Genomic DNA, 22,815 nt, shown 5'->3' on the forward strand with positions numbered 1-22,815 from the left:
TATGAATAGTTACATGTTATTGCTGGGATTGCCTAGGTGATCAATATGGCTAATCAAGCACATTACATTTTTTGTATATGCAAGAATTTACCAGGCCCAAGGCCATCATAAAACTAAAACAAAATTCAAGTGTTAAGGCTGATGGTCTTTTATTATTATTATTTTAAGGAGCAGCACTTATGATATGGTTGTTTTACTATGAATGTTCTCCTTAGGAATTTTCTTCAGTCAAACCAGTAAGGACCATTTAAAGTGCTCTTAATAGGGTAGCAGTTTTCCAAATACACTGGAATAGTTCATCATCTGTTTAAAAAGGTAAATAAAAGATTTTTAATAAACAGTAACAAACCAAAACTATAGGAACATCTCTGAAATGCTCCCAAGATTTAAGCACTATCAATTTTACGTCACTTTAATTTTACCTTGCATGCTGTATTCAGAGACTATTTGCAGTTACAAAAGGACAACTTAATTGAAAACATTTTAAGTACTTATCAAGTGGTTGCTCTGAGAACAATAACGATAAGAAACTATAAAAATCACCTAAAGAAAACCTATACATAAATTGACATGGACCATACAAAATAAAATGTAACAATATTTCGTTACATTTAATTGGATAGTTTCCTATATCAATTTATTCACTAAAATTATTTAAGGTGTTGTCATTAATATATATTTTTTGAAAATAGCATGTGTTTTAACTAAGGAGATATATATTGTTCATGTAGTATTTCAGATGTTATGTCTTTTGTTGTATATTTTAAAAGTTCTCTTGATTTGAAGCAACATAGCACAAAATAAGAACCTGAGTTTCAGGTAGCCCTTTTTCCGATTACAAGGAAATATTAAATGAGAGTCAAACCATTTTTCCCTTTGAGGGGGACAAGTAATTAGTTCCCCGCTAACACTTATGCATTTTGCTTGAAAATACATCTTAAATGCATCAAGCTTTTCAACTAGTTTAATTAAATGCAGAGGCTTCACAAAAGTTACTGTAGGGCAGTGTTATATCCTTAACTCCAGATTAAGAATGGTTTTTGAAATGTTTTTCTATGCTGAGCAACATCTATGGCTTTAAATTTGTAAATTTAACTAATACTATCTTGCTCCTTATTCTGTCACCATTCAGCTCACCAGACCTTTGATGTTGTTTCAGAAAAAAATATTAGACCACAAATCATCTCTGAATTAAAATTAGGATACAGGAATAATAATAATAAAAAAAAATTGAAGTTCAAGCAGGCCTTAAAAAAAAAAACAACACCACATGTGAGAATTAACTTGTCATTTTTTGGAAAGTCATTCTCTTTAGTTTGCTTTTTTTGCTTGTAATAGTTAAATATGTTATTGTTTTCTAAACTGGGGAGGAGGGGGAATTGCACAACTCTTTTTTTCCAGGACTGCTAATCACCATTAATGTTATAAACCAGCGCTTTTCCTTTGGGTTGAGAAAGTATTTTGCTTTAAATAATAAAAAGCTGATATAAAGTAGTTTTATATTTTTATGTCTCTCTTATCTCAAAATACATATAAAATGTAGAATTTAAAGTTGCTATACACCTGATACAGAAACACAGCAATGTCATTATGGTCAATTTCCAAACATTATTTGATAAATGCCAACAAACTGTTTTCCACTACATAGAAAAATAGGTTAAAAACTAAAATAAAAAAAAATAAAAAAAAAATCAAGATTCACTGACATTGTGTTTTGCTGTCTTTTCTTGCTTTGGTAACTTCAGGTATTTTAAACAGTTTGCATTATAAGATGGAAAATAGTTCACAAGTAGTTGAATGGGAAATATAGCAGTCACGTCAAAATAAGGGACACTATCCAGATGGTTGTTTTTTTCCTTCGTTAGTCAGAGATCAGTTACCGTGCTTGCCTGAAGTGGTGTATTCAATGTTTCTTTGAGGTCGGAAGCTCAGGTTGTAATAATATGAATCAAAAGGAAATGTATCGCTGTTTGAAGTGATAAAATATCAGCTTGAAGGTAAGCTGTGACTGGTATTAAATCGCAAAGAGAAAGTTTTAGAGCATCTTTCTATTTCAAAATGTTACCCAACCCCATAAAAAATAATTTTCTGTTTTGTATTAGTTTGTTTAATATGAAAACAAGAATGACCAAAATATTTGGCCTACTGTAGATAGGTAAATAATCTCTTAAATTACTTGTCAGCAGCAAAAAGACTCTTCAATGTAAGTGTCTTAACCACTGTACAGCTTGATATTTAATACTTCAACAGGTATTTTTCATTTTCATTGTTGAAGAAATAATTTCACAATCTCAAATCAAAGTCAACACTGCAGTGAGGAGAGCTTTTCTACTTTATTACAAAGAGAAGAAGCCTTTATGTGGTCAGAAAATACAAGATTGATCTTTTTTTTCTCTTCCTATGAAACGCTGCTGTTCAAACAGCCAGAGTGAATTGTCTCAGTTCACTTCTTTAAGTCCCATCACATTCACTTGGGTATGGATGTCCTTGGCTGCTGAAAATCTGGCCCTTTAGTGCACAGGGCGACAAAGTAGTCCCCTGACCAGCAGTTCCAGAATGTCCCGTTTTCATATATTGCATCCATGCACACCTCCTAAAAATGAGGTACAGCAGGGCAAACATTTTCCAAAATAGATGTCATATATATAATATATACACATTCGTACATACATACCTTTATTCATGTGATGTCCAAAAATTTAAAAAAAATGTACACATTTATTACAAAATCGTAACAAAGACTGGACAGTGTTTTGCTCATTCTGGAAAGATGAAGCTCAGTAATACACAACTCCGGACAACTAACCAGAGGTTGTGGCAATATCTTTCTTCTAAACAGTCAGATATTCTTGCATTAAGCTTGGCGAAAACTGCCTTTCGAAAACAGAAGGGGAAGTAAAATGAAGGAAGCAGACCTTGCTCATCTTTCCAAATGAAATACGAGAAGGATCTTCACATAAAAATGCACAAACATTTTTTATTACCAATAGTGCTACAATGAACAATGCAAATTTTGTTGTCTAATTTTTTGTCTTTTCCTTTTTTCTTTTTTTTCTTTTTTACATTTTGGAAACTAAGTGGTAAATTTTTGTCAGTGTACTCGCTTGTCTTTACAGACCCAAGCTTGTCTGCTGGCAAAAAATAAAAATAAACAGAAACAAATTCAGACCCTGCTCAAACTAAAGAAAAACAAATGACAAATTTAGTTGTTGGGCAGCACATAATTAGTAAGGCAGGACCTCAAATGGTGACCCTTTGCATGAGCCAATTGCCAGATCCTCAAGGAATTAAAACCAGGATGCCTGAGCCACATCAGTTCTGCAGTTATGTTGAGTATTGTGCTGAGACAGCCATACCCCAAGAAAAGGGAAGTCTTTAGAAGGCTTGCTGAGCAGGGTTGTAGTTGAAAGTTGATGGCAGATGAGGCCTTTCTTCTAGTTTGTCATATTCCAGATGGAACTCCTACAATTAAACAAAGACAAATAAATCTTTAATTACTGGTACTCTTTCATTTATACATGGAAATATCTGTGTATACTTAACAAATTTTCTTAAATTACTTGTAAAAGCAGCATTTTAATATAAGTCCTAGTTTACTAATAGGGCTAAAATAAAGCTTGCTTAGTTTGCAATCACAGATTTTTTAACATGCAAGATAGTCAGTATGCTTCAGTGCTGTCTGTAATGGTGCCATCTTCCCCATTTTTTCCAGCGGTGAGTTAGCCTCACCAGCTGAGTTGTGAGCACTTAAAGAGTTTAGCACAGAGCCAGAATACAGTATGCAAGTAAGTCATTAGCAGAATTTTAAACAAAGCATTTAACACTTTAAAAGAGCTTTATGAAGACCTATTTGAGATGCAACACCACTCAAGTTTGGGGGTATTTTGGTGCCAGCTGTCAGATGAACTCAAATTAGTTAGAAAGATCACAAAGCCAGGGTTCTCTTTTATGACATTAAATACAAAAGCAACACACAAGCATATAAAGAGACCATTTAAATCAATTTAAGAATCCCAGATCTAATAACTCTTGTATCCATTTTTGCATATTCAGATTTAGTCAGCATTCCTTTACATTATCTGAGCCACTGATAAAAGCCTGACTATAATGAACTTTGATGATGTCCCATTAATTTCAAAGCACTTAATAAACTATTATAATGAATGTTGGATCTCAATCAATGTACAGCGATGCCATACAGATACTGATTAATAAATGGATAGTTCTTTTCCTTGCTAATACAATACCTTGAATTATTGCTTGAGGATGTTTAATATGTATAAGTATAAACATTTTAGTCATTTAGCTTAAGGTTGTATTTTGATGCATTCGTTAAGAGACAGTTCAAGGATGCTTACTGTTTGGATATTTCTTGATACTTATCTTGTGAACTTAAAACTTCTTTTAACATCTTTAATTTCTTCCCATGATCCCACTTTCTACCATTCTAATTTTTGTGTTCTCCCCTTGGGATTTTCTGAATGCATGTTAAAATACATTAAAACAGAAAAACTATGGGCTTTGCATCATTTTACTATTTTAAGCAGTCTGATACATTTCCTCATCCTTATTTTACTTTCATTCACAAAGTGAATATTTAATTGAAACTGTTAATTTGGCAACATTCTGTTACCTCAGAAATAACCACTCGGTGTTAAAGAAAAACTTCTATCTTCAACAGTAAGAGTAATTGGTAATTTATTCTAACTCAAACAAGGAACCTCTTTTGTATGGTAAACTTGACTGCTATGGATCTTCTCTTTATTCCTGTATACTGATGAATACACTATGAGCAGTGAACAAAAAGTCTCACTGTACCATTGTCTGTAGTTTAATATTGTAGCATTTGTTGTACAGAAGGTGAATTAAATCAGAATTGTTTAATTCTAATCCGAACTTGATCTCTGACTCAATTCCAGACCTCTCAAACTTTGTTTCACCTTATAGATGCCTGGCACTAGGAAGATCTTTACTACAGTAAAGAGAGTTTAGTTAACAATAAGAATTCAGTGAATTTATATGCCCACAGTTATCCCTAACCCCGGGGGGGATGGGGGGGAACGGGGAAAAAAAAAAAAAAAAAATCACAGTAGGATTTGGAAAAGACTGTTCATCTGCATAAGAACCTCATATACTCTTGCTATGGCACCTTTCTTCTGCATTCACTTCTTGGGGACCTTAATTCTGCATTGTGCTTTAATATATCCAAAAAACTTAATACAGTGACAGGCCATATCCCAAAAAGTGTACCTTCCCCTTTTTGTGCAGGTCCATGCATGTAATGTATGGCAGAGCCCCCTCTCCTCCCCCTCATTCTCCTTTCATGTGGAACAAGTTTGGCACATTAACCCTGCTCTTTATTTTGTAAACCACTTTGTATAAAGCAAAATGTACTCTTCAAACTGCTTCCTTCCCCACATTGCATTGGATGGTTCTCAAAGTATCCATTCTGCACTTAACTGAACAATGATCTGCAGGTTACCCTCAAGTCTACGGACAACTGTCTAGGAATTGCTACTTCAACAAAAACTTGGCAAAGGAAAGGATAAATGCTAAGACACTAAATCAGTTTTCTTGAGTCTGGTCATATTCTGGAATGCATAAGTATATGGATTTTCAACACTACATGTGGACAATGGCTGGTTGAAATGAAAAGATAGATTAAAAAGTTTAAGACAAGGAATCTGACTGACTAATAAGGGTTCCTTAGATCTGTATGAATTGAGACTTCCTAGTGAATCAACTACTTCAAAATATCCATAAGTTGTAAATTATGTAAGCATGAAAATAGATTTTTTTTCAGTGATGTTGTCTCATGTAAGCTGAGGTACTGAAGTGTCCCATATCCAGAAATATGCAAGTTATCACAAAAGAATATAGGTGGGGGGGAAATCACCAAACATTCCTTTGGAAACCAAAATTCGGGTATTTATTGCATATAGGAAAATAATTACACACATGTCATGTTTTTATATCTACCATGAATTTGGGTATGAACAGCAACAATGAATGTATTATATATGGGGGGGGGGGGGGCCGGCAGCAGGGGAGATCATGCTCTGGGGCAACCAGCTTGGGTTCAAAGGCAGGTTCTGCCTGACCAACCTGATTGCCTTTTGTGACCAGGTAACTAAATCCTTGGATGATGGTGTTGCTGTGGACATAGTCTTTCTAGACTTTAAGAAGGCCTTTGACACTGTCTCTCACCCCATTCTCATTAATAAATTAAGCGACTGTGGCATTGATGCCTACACAGTTGGATGGGTGAAAACTGGCTGATGGAGCGCACTGAGTAGTGGTGGACGGGTCGTACTCAACCTGGCGAGATGTGAGCAGTGGGGTCCCCCAGGGCTCGGTCCTCAGGCCCGCACTGTTTAACATCTTCATCAATGACTTGGACAAGGGGGTGGAAAGCAAGTCCAAGTTTGCTGATGACACTAAGATGTGGGGCGAGGTGGACACACTTGAAGGGAGAGAGAGGCTGCAACTAGATTTAGAGACTACAAAAGTGGGCATATGAGAATAGGATGGGGCTCAACGCAGATAAAATGCAGGGTGCTGCACCTTGGGAGAAGGACTCCACAGCATACATACAGGCTGGGGAGTTCCCCTCTTGAAAGCACAGAGGCCGAACGGGATCTTGGAGTCATTATTGACTCCAAGATGAACATGAGCCGCCAATGCCAGACCACAGCCAGCAAGGCCAGCCATACCTTGTCATGCATGCAAAGGTGCATCTCAAGCTGGTCCAGAGAGGTGATTCTCACCCTCTATGCGACATTGGTCAGGCCGCAAGTGGAGTACTGCGTCCAGTACTGGGTGCCACACTTTAAAAAGGATGTGACCAGCCTGGAGAGAGTTCAGAGGAGGGCCACCCATTTGGTGAGAAGGCAGCAGGACAGGATCTATAAGGAGAGACTGAGGAACCTGAACCTGTTCAGCCTTGGCAATAGGAGGCTGAGGGGCGACCTGGTGGCTGCCTACAGACTCATCAGGGGAGATCATCAGCAAATAGGAAGAGCCCTATTCTCCCCAGCACCACCTGGGGTGATGAGGAACAACGGTAATAAGCTGATAGAGAATAGGTTTAGGTTAGAGATCAGGAGGCAATATTTTACAGTTAGGGTGGCCAGAATCTGGAACCAACTTCCTAGGGAAATGGTCTTTCCCCTACCTTGGGTAAAATCAAAAAGAGGTTAGATGATCACCTGTCTGGGGTTTTGTGAACCCAGCATTCATTTCTGCCTGTGGCAGGGAGTCAGGCTAGATGATCTGTTCAGGTCCTTCCTGACCCTAGCTACTATGAAACTATATACAGTTATCAAGGAAAGGGAAAAGCTGCAGATTGTGTATTAAACAAGGACTGGTTAAATTAATTTAGCTTTTAATTCTGATATGAATGCAGTGATTTTTTTTACAGTGTTTAATTGAGGAAAAGGATAGCATATTTACGGGAAACACCTAGACATACGTGTTTATTTCTTTAGTGATGGGCAGGTGTAGTGAATTCAAATCACTTATTTGCCATGTCATTCTGCTAGCTCATACTGACTAGTGAGTACACACACAAAATACTAACAAGCATCAACACCAAAATGAAATGGAACTGCTTAGGTCAATTCCCAAGACTAAAGGAATGAAACACTCAAAGTTTAGGCTGAATAGGTCGGAGGAGGAGAAGGAGGGAGTTTTGATGGCAAAACTTCATTAGTTTGCCAAGGGAAATGGTAGAAGCCATATTAATATATGCAGTTTTAACATCTGTCTGAAAACACTAACACAGGCTACAAAATGAACATGAAGGCCCAAATAAAACGTGGGAATTAAAGAGACCCATAACTCTGTGTTTTGCCGATTATACAAATATGTAAATTAATATGAACCTTAAATATTAGAAAGATATTTGTAAAAGCCACCAGCATTTTTCAAGTGTAGGATGAGGACATAGATTTAAGTTACCATAAAGAATTTAACTCTTACAGATAAAAATGTCCTTAATTTTGTTTCTTAGATAACTTCTCACTCTTTAAATGGAGAAATTCGAGAATTTTAGTTGGAAGAATTTAACCAAGACTTCCTGAAAATGTGATACTGTGGGAGGCACTTCCCTTTCTCCAGTGTCTGAGAGATGTTGCCGTCTTCTCAGAAGTTCCAACAAAAATAAATATCTAATAAGAATGATTTTGCTTCACCTGCACAGTATAAAACCAAACCATCTCTACCTATGTTGTACTTTCCATATGGAACAGAACAAAAATACATTTATATCGTATTTGTAATCAGCATTTCCTTGACCTCTCTTTCCAAGATGCATGTAAACTTGCATTCATCATTATTCAAATACTTAGGCTATTTAACTACACAAAGTGAAATCCATTTGATTTTATTTTCATGGAAGTTTAGGAATGGTCTCATTGCTTATTTCATTTTGAATCATTTCCTTCTTCAGTCTGTTAAAGTAAATATTTAAGCAAAATCCATTCTTTATTAAACAAAAGATCTTTTCTTTTTCATGAACACGACTGCTTAATCTAGCTTTATTAGATTTTGTTGAAGTCAGTCTACGATATTGTCACAAAAAGGTTATTAAACTGCATGTGTATTCTATACTTTTTACAAACTGTGCCTGTCTTTTAGTAATATAACCCAAAGAATGCACCTACATTTCATTTCATCTTACCTAGTTGCATTACAACCTATTCTTGAATTTAAATGATTGTTTGTGCATTTTCAAATATGTATAAAAAAAGACACAATAAGTTTATATTTGCACAACCAGCAAGTGTACCTGCATTTAGATATGTAATGGACAATTTGACTGCCCTGAAATAACATTAATGAACAATTAAATGATAATTAGTAATATGCACTTTTCTAGGAAAAAGTGTTATTTCTTAATATTAGCTAACATTTAATTTGCTATAAACAGTATAATGAAAATAGCTTTTAAAGTAAAATCATCTTTAAAAAATGGATTTCCCATCATTGGGATATGTTTTGTACAACTTTATATATGTATTAATTATCTGGAACTCAAATTTTCTAACGTAAGGTAAAATACAATATCCTCCATATTAAAAGCAGCATTTAATCAAATAAGGTCTTTTTTTCCTACTAAACCATCTGGAATTGGTTCCAGATATTAAGGTAAAAAAAAAATGGTATCAAATTTTTCAAGCCATAAGGCCACATGCTTGATCTCTGCCTATAAATGACTCCTGCTTGCCAAAGATGGAGGGTTCACACACAGCTAACAACAGCAAGCATAGCTAACTAGCTGTTTTTTCTAGAGTTCAAAAAATAAGGTTTTTTCAGAATCTCCTAACCTCTCCCCATCACCCTTTATTCAGCTTTCTTGCTATATACCATACCAAAATTAATAAGAAAAATCTTCAGAGTAACATACCAGTTCCCATCCTTGCACTCATAAATATGTCTAGAAAAAAAATGCATTTCCTCTACAGATGGAGTCTGGAAAAGTTAATGCCTTGTCATGTAAATACCTTTCCAAACAAGCTATTAGAAGAATTCTAGAAGAGAATGCAGACAAGCTCTTTTCTTCCCCTAACAAGCCCCCAGTTCCTTCTTAATACTTGACAAATTTATATTCAGAATGTGAATAAGGCAGCAGAACCGGTGTGGAAATGCAGAGGCAGTGCATTTGGAGAACAGCTATAATTAATAGTTCTATAGGACACCACCCGTGCAGAACCCTACTGTGGGAGACTCACTGTGCATATTCCCACAGGAGGGATAAAGAGCACGAGTCAGACTGAAGCAACTGCTCTCTTGAATTAAGCACCCTTTCTGAATTCCATAGATACTACTGCTTAAAAAAAAAAAAAAAAAGACTCAAGCTCCATGTAGTCTTTTGGAGCTTGATTCTATTTCTGTTGGCATACAGGGAATAGACACTACAGAGTTTGCTATCCCTGGATGCTTCGGGGGGATTGGACACAACAACAAAACAGAGCTTGGCAAACCCCTGCACCAAGCACACCCAGGAGAGGGTATCACTTTGACCCGACTTGCCCAGCATCTGTGTAGCTCACACACTTCAGTGGGGACTTTTTGGCACTACTATCTAATATAGTGAATTGAATTAGCTGTTAGATAAAAGTGTGAAAAGCCCTGCTGAAGCATGTAAGCTATACAGGTCCTGGGGAGCTGGGTCAAATTGAGGCAAGTGCTCTTCCATTAAAGCACTGTTTTTGGGTTTTTTCCTTTTTCCATGTCTGTCAGCACCCTTTGTGGCAGAATGGGTTAATTCCTTTGACTACATTCATTCTAATTCTGATTTATTTGCAGAGCGTCTGAAAACAGATTTTGATCTATTTATCCAGACTCGGAACTGAAAATACATGGCTTCACTCAAGAAGCTGAAAGAAGTTGGCTTCCAAAATAGTTTTTCCTATCTATTAAAAAGTAATGCATAATTCCTCTCCAAACACCTCACATACAGCTCTATTAAAAATCTATTGGAGGCTCAAAATACTGATAATTGATTTCAATTTCAAATCTACAATTCAGTCTTAGCCTCATTTTTGTATTCAGGCATTGAAATTACTTTTTACTTATGAAAAATTGTACAAGGAAGGTTTGCCATTAAGATAGTTAGTAAGGAAATTAGCTTGCCTGTATTATAGCCACTGGTGGGGGCATCTAAGCAACCTGTAACACATATCAAGAGGTCAAAGAGAACCTCCATAAATTTGAGAGAATTAAATGTTAATTTCTTAGTAAAATGGTTTTAATAGTCTCATTGATAAAACAGAAAGAAGAAAAGGCTGAACAGCAGTTATATGGTGATCAGAGCTGGTAATTAAATACACTTCAACTGTAAAGACAAACCTCAACCAATTAAGGTCAGAGAAAACCCAACGTCAGGGGAGAATACTGAAAATAATTCCCTTTGGCCTCTGACCAGGTCTGAAAAACATTCATTTTCAAGCATACAACTGCCTATTTTCATGATTCCAAAGTGCAAAGACATGACTTGTTCTGAGAAGTTCAAAACCCCATGATCTAGCTAGCCAGCAATTAGACTTTTAGGTTGAATGAAAGAGTTGCCCTCTAACCTGAAGCAAGAGACCTGAGAATAGGGAAGGACAGTGATTAGAGATTCCTGGACATGACTAATATCCAGAAGTTACATCTGCTAAACCCGTTTCAAGATAAAAGCTGGGTCCTGACCTGCTGAATTTGTTTCAGAGCTTTAAAACAGAAGAAAAAGTGATGTAGCAAGTTCATTCCCTGGTTCCTAAGAAATATCTGACACTAAAGGTTTCTGCCTACTACTAGTGATTCAAACATTTCTAGTCAAACATGAAACAAACAATGTTGTATCAACATACACACATGGCAAAATTAAAATGCGTCACTGATTCCCTGAGGGTTCCTATGACTCAATCAAATGCATTCTCTATGAGGAGGATTATTTTCAACTCAAACCAGAGGTCAAGCTGAAGACATCTCTTTTCGGTATGCAACATCCCCAAAGGTACACAGCCTCTTTCTACAGCAGAAGGCAAATTTATTTTTAAGAGTTCAAATAATATGTTGCTATAATATTGAATAAATATCCTCACTACCTGGTGTCTAAAACTGAACAGTGGTGTGAAAAAAAGCACTTTAAAACTTTTTTTTTTTTTAAATGAGCTCTATCATGGCAAACAAATGCTAGCAAAGAAAAAGTGTCTTACAAAACACGACTCAAACCTACAGTAAAATGTTATTACTAAATTCTACAAAGTCGCTGACATTAATTCTGTATAGGGAAAAAGTAGCTGCTATTTAATGTTATGTGACAGAACAAAAAGAAATGGGGGGGGGTTGTCCTTTTTTGTGTCTTGGCCCAGAAAGAGGGATCTGAGTGCATACGAACTCAGAAAGTGTGATGCTTTTAAAAGGATACTGAAGAACAAGTGATAGAATGTAAAATACCTACAGTGTGAATCTACTGGAACAAATCATGAAGATTTTTTTTAAAGTGGAAAATAAGACGTTTGTGCTACACATACAATTTTCCAAACCAAACAGTATTGGCGCACGGCTCCTGAATAGCAAATAGAACTTCTTATTCTTTAGTACAGGAACTAAAAAAAACCATTTGATTTGTGTCCTAGAAAATGGTAAATACTATGTCTATCCACGTAGAGCAGGGCTCTCCAAATGGTGGTCCATGGATCTTATGCGATCAACCAGTGAGTGGTTAAATCATGTCCTGCAGGGCCAGAAATTCTCTAGCAAGGTGAGCAGCAGTGCTATTAAACCCTGAGGCTGCCAGACCTGTTGTGTCAGTAGAGCCAGACCAAAGGGAAAGGTGCGGTGTACATGTGGGGCAAGAGTTAAGAACCTGCTACAGAATTGCTGGGTTGAGATCCTCACTGCGAACACATTTTGGCAGTGAGGTAAGTGATAGGAGAGTGATCAGCACACAGGGGTTAACACCACTGCTGCTCAGCCTGCTCTTACCTCCCCCCCCCCCCCCCCCCCCACCTTCTTCCCCAACTAGAAACAGGTTGTGTAGCCCACGAGAAGCCCCAAAGTTTAGATATAGCCTGCCACCCTAAAAGTCCTAGAGGAACATAAAGTGAAATGGGTCCTCTTCCCCAATAATGAACCAGCATTTTAAAGGAACCCTTAATATTCTCCTACATCTGAAATCAAAATCTGAAAGATGGGTGATAAAAGGGAACTTGCTTAAGAGCTGGAACACAAACAGGAAGAATGGATATGCGCAAGCGTGCGCGTGAACACACACACACACTCTCTCTCTCTCTCTCTCTCTCTCTCTCTGCATAAGGAAAAAGAGATACCTTAGCTACTTTCCTCCAGTTAAGACAATCAAAGAAGTAATATGTTCCCCTCTCATATGTATTGGTTTTCATTGTTGGCTCCATGCCTGGTGCCCTGGTGATCCATACTCGCTCCTCTTTGTGGTATCTCCAATCTCGGTTAAAGCTTTCATTTTTAAATTGGGAAGAAAAATAAATTTGTTAGCTGCTTTCATTTTAGCACATACACACATGCTTTAAAATAGAAGTTAGCACTTTGACAAAACACCGCAATATGCTTATATTAAAGCATAACTTTAAATCCATAAAACACCAGCTTATCTCCTCTATCATTTCGACTTCCTACAGTTGTTTATTAACCCTTATCCTAATCAAAGACAAAAGTTTTGACTATACCAGGTAAGAAGCTGATCTACTTGCATAGTACACTTTTTTCTGAGCTTCATTTACTCTCACTAGTTTTGCTGTGGAGTTTTTAAATAATCAATTATAAAAATTGTTGGTATCTATATACCAATTATCCTCAAAGTATTTTTATAAGCAATACAAAACCCATGAGACAGGTAAATTTTATGCTTGTTTTACAACTGAGGAGACTAGAAGGAAACCCATTTTGGAGTAGGTACTAGAACACTTGAGCTGCAGGTGCAAGTAGACTGTGCCTATATTAGTAGGACTTAACACTAGAAATTGCTCTTCACTTTTTGAGCAAAGTACTACTTGGTTTCTGCAATAAGTTATACTGTATATAAAAACTGGCCAAAAGTTTGAACATACAGCTCTACTGCTGCTAATAGCTGTAATACATCTCCTCCATTCATGTAATAGAGATAAAACAGAAGATCTTCTCCATAGCGGCCAAGTTTTATTGCAGCCAGCTGCAAAAGATAAGAGAAATAAAGATGTGAAACCACATATAGGTTAGATAGCAGATACCATTTAAAATGACAAAAATCATTATACACAATATAAGCAGATTTTGGTATTAACCAGAGGTGGGCAAAATGTGGCCTGTGGGCCAGATGAAGCCCACCAAGCCATTCTATCTGGCCTGTGGGGCCCCTAAAAAATGTAGAAAATCAATTTTCATCTGCCCCTAGCTTCCCGTCATGCAGCCCTTGATGGCTTACCAAAACTCAGTAAGCAGCCCTCTGCCCAAAATAATTGCCCGCCCCAGTATCAACTGTGTTGCAAAAGGTGTACTAATACATAAGAACACCACACTAATGATTCTCACACTTTCTTCACTTTAATTAAGTTTTTCAGACAACAGAAGTGTTAAACAAACAATCAAGATGGGGATCCTTCTCTCTGCACATATTTTCTGATTTTTACTTTTAAAGGTATTCTCTCATTTACAGTTATCATGCCATGATTCACATAACATGTAAAAAAAAACCCACTGTACTAAATTCTTAAAACCTTGAAAGATCTCTTAGAGAATTACAATACATAAGATTTCTTTCTAAATGATCCAAAAATTTCCCATTAACTAGTTAAAGGAAGAAAGTGACAGAAGAGCAACTAATGCTACATCTTCAGTTAAGGTTATAAACTGATCAGTTCAGGTTAAGAAATCTCCATATAACAGAATGCTAGTAATACTACAGTATATGAATTACAGGGGCTTAATTTGATTTGAAGGATCTGGCATGGGTCAGAAGCAGGATACTGGTCTACATTGCCTTTTTTTTTTTTTTTTTTTTTTTAAATGTACAACTATGATTATCTTAACATTTAATCAACCATTCCCCAAATCTGCCCTCACATCCCCAAAGTAAATATAACTTGTTTTTAAGCTCAAAACATCCAAGAAAAACAGAAAAAAATGGGTGCAGGTATAAGTCAAATAGATAAAAATGTAAGGCTAGAATAGCCATCGCGTACACCTATTAAAGTATTTTGTATGCCACTGTCTCTCAGAATGCAAGACTTTACAGAATGCATGATTTAATACAAGATAATTTGAATGCAAATTACTTGTAATGTGTTATCTTGAGAAATATGCTATAAGTAGCTTCTTATCAATATAAATGTATTATACAGCACAAGAAAGCACACTCACCTTATCTCTAATGTGAATGTTCGTTAAGTATTCAGATGGAACATGGAAGTCTAGATAAGGGAATCAGAATTGACCTAATTGTTAAACCAAGTCATTGATTCTCATTTGCAAATATTAACAAAATATTAAATCACAGCCAATTTTCCCATACCTATGTCTTGAGGTCGACAAGGTGAAGATGCCCAAGGTGATGCAAATTTGGGGTAGAGATTTCTGAAGAAAACAAATTTAAAAGCAATAAGGAACAATATACCCATCCCATTCTCCCCAGACACTTACATTTTTCACTTCGTTTTCAAAAGCACCGACTGACCCACCCGCTTCTACTGTGAGGTCCTAACCCTCTGTTGAAGATGGTAGGAATATCACCATAGAATTCTACAGTGCTGGGATTCCATCTTCTACTGTGCTTGGAATGCAAGTACCTTTGGCTCCAACCTCTTTTAGATGCCCAATTTTACTAGGTAGAATGAAGCACAGTGTAATCACTCATAACCGTGACATGCTTATAAACCAGCACCTCTAACTTAAAAGAGTTTTATTTAAAGGAAATAAAGCTTATGCTGGCAGGTCTCTCTCCTAATGACTGATAAAGATTTTACAACTTTTACACTTCCTTTAAATTCTAGGAGTGTAAAAAAGCACATAAAGAACCATTAAGGGGAAGGGAAGGAGAATTTTAGATTTTGCTTTTATTTAATTCTTTATGTTGTGCAAAGAAAAAGAAAACCAGGGCCATTATATGGCTAAGGACATACTGAAGAACTTAGACATTGCACCAGTGACTTTATGATCAACTGAGAAACAATGGAATGTATTAATCATAATCAGCAGATAGTAGAAAAAAGAGAGGACAGTGCAACACAAGATGCAATTTTGTCAGCTGCCGTTTCATTTTAATTATTTGTGACAGTAGGATATTATAGCATATTTTGTAAATGAAACTTCAGAACGGTACCCTATTAAATCTTTGCATCTTTCTAGCAGGAAGGCATCATAATAGCTGCTATAAAATCTCTGAAGCCTGGGAAATTAACAAAGGCTGATCACTTCCCCAACTGCGTTTTGCAGTCCACAGGTACCCAGATCAAGTGATACTAATTCTACTGCAAACCAACTGCACCACAAGACTGACAACTTTTGCCAGAGACTGACAGAAGAGACTTCAGTGGCAGAGGCAGCTTGTAGGAGTGGAAAATGACCAAGAACTTCCTTGTGTAAGAAGGTGGATTCTAGAGCAAAGCTTCCTTCCATCAGTTCCATAGCCTCATACCCACCTTCCAGGTCTGCCAAAGGAAACAGCAGAGACCAGGCTTTTGCAAGGAAACCACTTCCCTGCCTCTAACAGGAGAAAAAAATCAGTCCAAGTGTGAAGCGCTTCCCAAGGAGTTGAAGAATAAAGGCTCATTACCCATTTAAATACTACCATAAAAATCAAAAAGGAACACAGATCCATCTCTCTCATCAGTCAAATGGAAAAACCTCAGCAAAAAACCACCACACAGTATAGACCCTTCTTCTAATGTTATCAACCTATCAATGCTATCAGCAAGAATTTAAGGAGCTGATCACTACCAAATTGTGTGGTGTCAGACTAACTTAATGTATGCCATAAGTAAGGACTAATTGCAGAAGACTGGAACATTAGACTACAAAATATATGCAATGCAAAAGGTTAAAATGAGCTGGTCCCTTTGTCAGTTTTGCCCTGCATGATACTGAATGAATGGACATTTAGCTTGACTACTAAAATGTAAGTGGTTTTATTTTAGTTCTTCATTTATCTGACTGTTTTTTGTTTTTTTTTTTTTAAATAAAAGCTCATTCCTACCTACAAGTATAATCTATGTAAAACTGGCATCTTTCCTAGAAATACTCATAAAATGAAAATGCTAGTGACAAAGTTACATATTTTAAATATGCTTTATATTTTTCAAAAGCACATTTTAAAGCAACAGGTAATGCTGCAAAGAAGTTATTCTGTGCTCTTAAGCCAGGAAGACATTTTTAACCATATCGCAAGTACTCCATAAGGCAGAAAGGTTGAGTTTTCGAGGTCTGAAATGTATTTAACTATTCATGTAGCATTTATAAAAGCAAAGTGATGATGTTTGACACAGTGGGTAAAAATACAGCTTTTACTTCAGGGGAAGTACAATCATTTAGTAAGCCTTTTTCCTGTATTCAAACTAAAGCTAGCTACTGCAGGACAAATATCTGGGTCAAATGTTATCAGGCGAACAATATACATAAAAGATGACAAAATATGTAACAATTCTTCATTAAAAATCAACCAACAAAAACAAGAACAAGAATAGTCTTGAATAAGCGTGCATGTTAATAATTTTGGTCAGAAATATGCACAACATACCAGTATGCCTCCAACTGTGTACATCACTGCCAAGAACATAAAAGAACCTAAAGGAAGCCATACTAGGTCAAGTCTATCTAGCCCACATTGCACAGAAGCAGCAGGGTCTACACCAGGGGCGGGCAATTATTTCGGGTGGAGGGCCGCTTACCCAGTTTTGGCCGCATGGGTAGCCCCGGGAAAAGCGGCCCCTCGCCTGCCCTATGGCCGGTGCTCCCTGCTGCAGTCGCTCACAGCCCATGCGGGGCTGTCCTGAGCAGGCACGGGCAGCCCCACGTGGGCTGCAGGTGGATACAGTGCAGGGCGCTGGCCACGGGGCAAGTGAGGGGCCACTTTTCCCCGTGCTCAGCACTAGCTCGTAACCTGCCCCTGCTGCCAGCCTGGGCCCCATGCCGGCTTGCCTGTCGGGGCTGTGTAGCACTATGTGCAAACATATGCCACTTCTTCTTGGGGAAGATAATCATACAGATGGCTGGACCTGCATTCTGTTTAACTTTTTGGCTTTTCTGCTCCCACTCCCTTCCCAGTCTCCCCACCCCAGTGCCTGCCCCAACAGCTTCTTGTCCTCTTACTTTTGTTTATGGGGTAGTTCTATCTATAGGGTTTGATTTTTTTCTTTTTTTCAACAGCATTAAGGCTTATACCCTTTATATTCTCCTTCCTCTCAGCCAAAATTCTCTTTACCTGGTCAGCTCACTCTGTCCTAGGGTGCACTCACTTCACACTAGGCTGCTCTGAGCTTGAACAGAACACTCTTACAGCTGCCTCAACATGTATACCTTTGGCTAGGCTTTAGTTCCACCTGTCTAGCAGGTGGTTCACATGGCCTCTACAAAGTAGCTGAGGGCCCTCCCTTGATCAAGAAGTCCTATCAAGGTGGGGAATCAGTCAACTTCCAATGTCCAGCTCTTCTGCAGAGGGCCTGAGAGACATGAGTGGAGTCACCCCCCATGACCAACTTTGGAACTAGCTTAGCCTTTGAGTTTTAAAATGTATTTGAAGGACTGCTTCACTGTCCTTTAGGATAATTTCTTTTCTAAAGCAGGATTACTATTCAGTATGTCAAGAATATAAAAAAAAAAAGCTTGCTTTAAAAGCCTTGCTGAAATGGGCTTTATTAAGTAAGAAAGCAAAAGGTCCACCTGAGCCAGATGGCACCTGGGGAGTGCAGATTCAAGGCACGCTAGGAAGTGATGTGGTTAATAACATGTCTGAGTGCCCTTGGAATCTCCAGTCCGACTAGCCAAGTACCTATATGAACTGGGTCAAGTGTGGAAGCTTGCAGCAGCAGTAAAGAGCTGGGCTTGAACTCATGTCTCTGGAACCATAGCAAGATCCCTCAACTTCCCTGCCACCAACCCCTAGCAAAATATTATGCAAGTCTCAGAAATAAACCTACTGAGATAATCTAAATTAAAAGCAAAAAATCAGTGCACCACATGAAAGAGATAGTAAATAGAAAAGATTACACCTCAGTCTAGTACTACTCATGTGTAGTAAATGCAGATTCCACAATTTTCCTCTTTACATTTACCATTCTGAGTAGTGTGAAGATCAGCAAGATTCTTCTGTGCATGAGATGCATCCAGTGCCTTTTAGATTAATTTCTATTTTTAATATGTTGTGTGTCAAGTTAAGCAAGACAGTTAGGTGTCCCATGCGTTTCCCATCTATCTCACAAGATACTGACCTGGCTTCTAGTTCTACAATCCAGACCAAGTAAAAGGACAGAGTGTTGTTGCACTATCCCAGAAGCAAGGTAACATCCAAAGTTCCTTTTTTCCTATTGCTCCAAAATGGCACAAATGGCCTTCTATGCTATACAGTAAAGTTGCTGTGTTAGAGGGTAGAGGCAAGGCTGTCACTTCCCACCCATACACATGAAAGGGGAGGTCATAGCCCATCTCCCCCTCTCAGGCTCTACTGATGAGCAGCCCATACAGTGACATAAGGAGGCTCTTTATATCATTTACTCTTCTTCTTTGTCATGTCAGAGATCACAATTGACTACATGGAGAAAAAGACAACAACTAAATTACCAGAAGTTTACTCTGAACCTACACCGCTACCTATTTAAGGTTAACATTTGGTGCAATACAGCTAACAATACACCTGCCTAGTTATTAAAATGCAAGTTTAATTTACAACAAAAACTGTCTGTTTGTTAAATGTATATATATCCTCAAGGACTTTAAAAATAACTAATGTATGAAATTAACAGCACACTGCCATTTCCCTAAAGAAAATCTATAAGTTAATGGAATAAGGAAAGCCTCCAGGTTTATTGAAACCATGCAAAACAAGATCTCATTGTGCCCCCCAGCACATTTTGTTTGTCAATGAAGGTTTTATTTTTACTGTCACTGCCTTTTCAAATTTAATTTTGCAAAATAACTTGCAGTTTTTATATCTGCATAAGTTGAAAAAACCCATTATTACAAACAGCTGCATAATAAAAACAAAATTGACAATAGTACCAAAAAGAAACTTACTCAGGAGAGTTGAGATTGAGACCTAATGTTGTTAAATCACTTCCTAATGCAAGATGTACCATTCCTGGGTCTGTCTCTGCTGCCCTGATGAATGTTAACAATCCAATCATTCCAAACTGGTCCGTCACCATCCCTTGAGGAATGTTGGTAACCCGACCTGGGAAAGACCAATAAGTTCATTCTCTCCTTTTATGAAATAGAAGAATCTTGTGAATGGATTTTCAGAAGGACTTTAAAAAATTGAAGGAAAATTAACAAGGCATACATACCATCAGGTAACACCTGGATCCCTTTTTTCTGCTGGTTGTTGTTTTGCGTTGTTGAACTTTTATCTCCAGGGAATTTGGGTCCATCTGCACTAGATGATGTTTTGCCTGATGTATTCAAATTCTATTAAGGAAAAATATTTTGTGCAGGTTAGCATAAAACAGAAAACATAAACCCAACATGGAAAAACTGGTATGAGTAGGATGTCTGAAATAAGTGCTCTATACAGTTATCAACAGGATTATACATGTTACAAAGCTGAAGCCTGATCATATCCCTACAGAAATTAAATAATATACCACACTACAAGGTTCTTCACCTCTAAATTTTGGTGGTGGGAGAGAAATGTTGGTTTACTGATCTTAGAAACTATGATGTCGCACTTGTTTTTAATATTTCCTTTATGTACAAATATACCAAGACATGGATGCCCTCAACTTCTCAGGCTTTATGCCTGAACAACATGTAAACCATCTGGGACTCTGGTACAATGGGTTACTTATTACTTTTGCAAAACTTATAAATCTAAAAAGTGTTGTTTCTGGACATTTATCCCCCTGCCCAAATAAGAACCTCATCCAAATATATGGCCTGAAATGTAATAATAAAAAGGAAAGAATAAACATTGGGAGCAGAACATTACTTAAATTCAAGCTACTGGCGTTCCTAAACATGGGCACAGAAAGAACTTGTAAGACTTTCAATTCCTTGCCAACAGTCTGTCCTCACAAAATGCTTTTCTGAGGTGCAGTAACTGACACACTGGGATAATAACCGGACCCAATTACAGAAGCAAGCAAAACATACTTGACATGCTTACACCCTTTAAGACAGACGTATAAACACAACATCTGCCAAGGAAGTTGTATAAAATGAATGCTCTCTACTGCCACAAACTGACAAAAAATGATCTTCCATAACCATTACTTATTATTTCTATATCACAGATATATAATCTTGACACAAAACTGTCCTTAAGGGATCAGGGTTAGATCAAATGATACTCCTTGAAATACTCAGCATTGTGCCTCTTCTTACTTTTTAGACACCTGGCCCCCAGAGAAAAAACCACGGATTGGAGTTAGACATTTAGGTTCCCTATATGATATAGTAGAGGCCTCAGAAGTGGATCCACAGCAGCCAGCACGCTAAGTCAGGAGTCAGTTAAGCTAAACAATAGAAAATGCTGATAACATGGGGATAGGTATCCAGGTTGTGGCCGTATTGGTCTAGGGGAAAAGGTAAATCAGGACTCGTAGTAGAGAGATGATATATTTTATTAGACCAACAAGATTTTTGCAAAAAAACAAACAAAAACAAAACAAAACAATCTTTAATTGCAAGCTTTCTGGCACAAACACCCTTCATCAGGCATTGGGAAAAAAATTGTAACGGTTCTTCTAGGTAGAAATGAAAGTTCCTATTTCAAAGGATTTCACGGAGAAGTCAATAGATGGAAAACTATTTGAGGTAATTTGCATCATCACAGATCCACACAGGAGGTGAAAGGCTCCATACCAGCTATGAACTGACTGCCCAGAAGAGTTTTCCATCTATTGACTCCTAAATCTGTCATGCTAAAGCAGTAGTGTAACTCCATTGGTATATTACCAATTTTAAACTAAGCTGCCAAAAAAGAAATTACCATCGAAGGAAAACATGTTTTTATATTTACTTACAGATTTACTGTCATCGTTACTAGATGTTGGATCTTTATAGCTGGAGCCTGGTAATGCTGGAAAATCCTCATTGTGTATCGAGAAGTCCTGGGATTGCTCACTTGCTGGTTTTGTTACCATTCCAACTACAATCAAAATCAAGTCAGTTACGTTAATATTACCATAAAAATATTTTTCTGCCATTTGGTTACACTTTTTTGTATTACAAGTACGGAATGAAGTGTACCATAAATATAGAACTGAAAGAAAATATAAAAAGAAAAGAAAACAACAACAAGAGAGCATTACTGCTCATCAATACAATTCCAACTAAAAATGCTCTTAAGAAAAGAAAAAAAAAATCCGAGAAAGATTTGGGGCTCAATTCTTATCCAGAACAGCTTGATTTCACTACATTTACATTCTGGATTAAATTCATTTTTATCACCACTACCACTCTCTTGCCCATTTGAACAAACAAAAACTCTTCTGAAGATTATCAAAATTGTTTTTAATAATAATAAAATAAGACTGATGAAGGGAAGAAAGCGTTATGGCCGTAAAGGTATAGATCTCTTTTCTTTAGTACTGTAAAGATTTTCTGAACAAAGATAGGTCAGATTATGTTTTACAAATTACTTGCATGTCTTTTGCAATAGAACATCACTAGTTGTAGTTGCCAATGACTTGTATAGCAGAAAAATTGTAAGTGCTTAGCCTGCAACTCTGCTCTGACCCCAATTTCTAAAAAGTAGGCCATTCCCACTGAACATGAAATCCAAGACCACAGAGCAGCACTTGCTATTATACCAACAAAAGAATACTTCAGAGGCTGCCATCCTAGCTCAGATGCACAAAACCCACCCCCCAGCAATCAGGGCTTCATCACACTAAGTACAGATGGAGGGAAGCCTAGAGCTCATTTTTTCAGAGATTAATGTGAGCACATGAACAAAAATTGCATTACTGATGCCTTTCTAGTGGTTCAATGTCAAGGAGGTCTACTTCCTAAATTCACAGAAGGGAACTATGTAGAGTGAATACTGTTGTCTTGACCATTACTGTTTTTTCACCCAAGCAGTTAGTCAAATTTTAAACTGTTGCAGGTTGCTTCTGTTATGAGGAGAAATCGAAGGAGTCTTGCATTTCTCTGTACACAGCAGGA

The 22,815-nt window shown here is 37.3% G+C and overlaps 1 protein-coding gene across 4 annotated transcripts in view; it reads right to left on the bottom strand.

Moving 5' to 3' along the window:
• Positions 1-2,314: 2,314 nt before the first annotated feature.
• Positions 2,315-22,815, bottom strand: part of CNOT2 (CCR4-NOT transcription complex subunit 2) — a 126,662-nt gene continuing 106,161 nt past the window's right edge. For 3 of the 4 annotated variants that reach the window (XM_014521471.2, XM_014521468.2, XM_014521470.2), the window contains 8 exons: positions 21,672-21,796; positions 19,995-20,115; positions 19,726-19,882; positions 15,014-15,075; positions 14,863-14,912; positions 13,575-13,675; positions 12,819-12,963; positions 2,315-3,462 (listed from right to left, as the gene is read on the bottom strand). In XM_014521471.2, coding sequence (XP_014376957.1) covers positions 3,376-3,462; positions 12,819-12,963; positions 13,575-13,675; positions 14,863-14,912; positions 15,014-15,075; positions 19,726-19,882; positions 19,995-20,115; positions 21,672-21,796 — 848 coding nt within the window. In that variant the 3' untranslated portion in view covers positions 2,315-3,375. Of the gene's footprint in view, positions 3,463-10,635; positions 10,672-12,818; positions 12,964-13,574; positions 13,676-14,862; positions 14,913-15,013; positions 15,076-19,725; positions 19,883-19,994; positions 20,116-21,671; positions 21,797-22,815 lie in introns of all 4 variants that reach the window. The other variant, XM_014521472.2, reaches the window with a different exon arrangement.

Source organism: Alligator sinensis, unplaced genomic scaffold (genome assembly GCF_000455745.1).
Source record: "Alligator sinensis unplaced genomic scaffold, ASM45574v1 scaffold506_1, whole genome shotgun sequence".
Lineage (NCBI taxonomy): Eukaryota > Metazoa > Chordata > Crocodylia > Alligatoridae > Alligator > Alligator sinensis.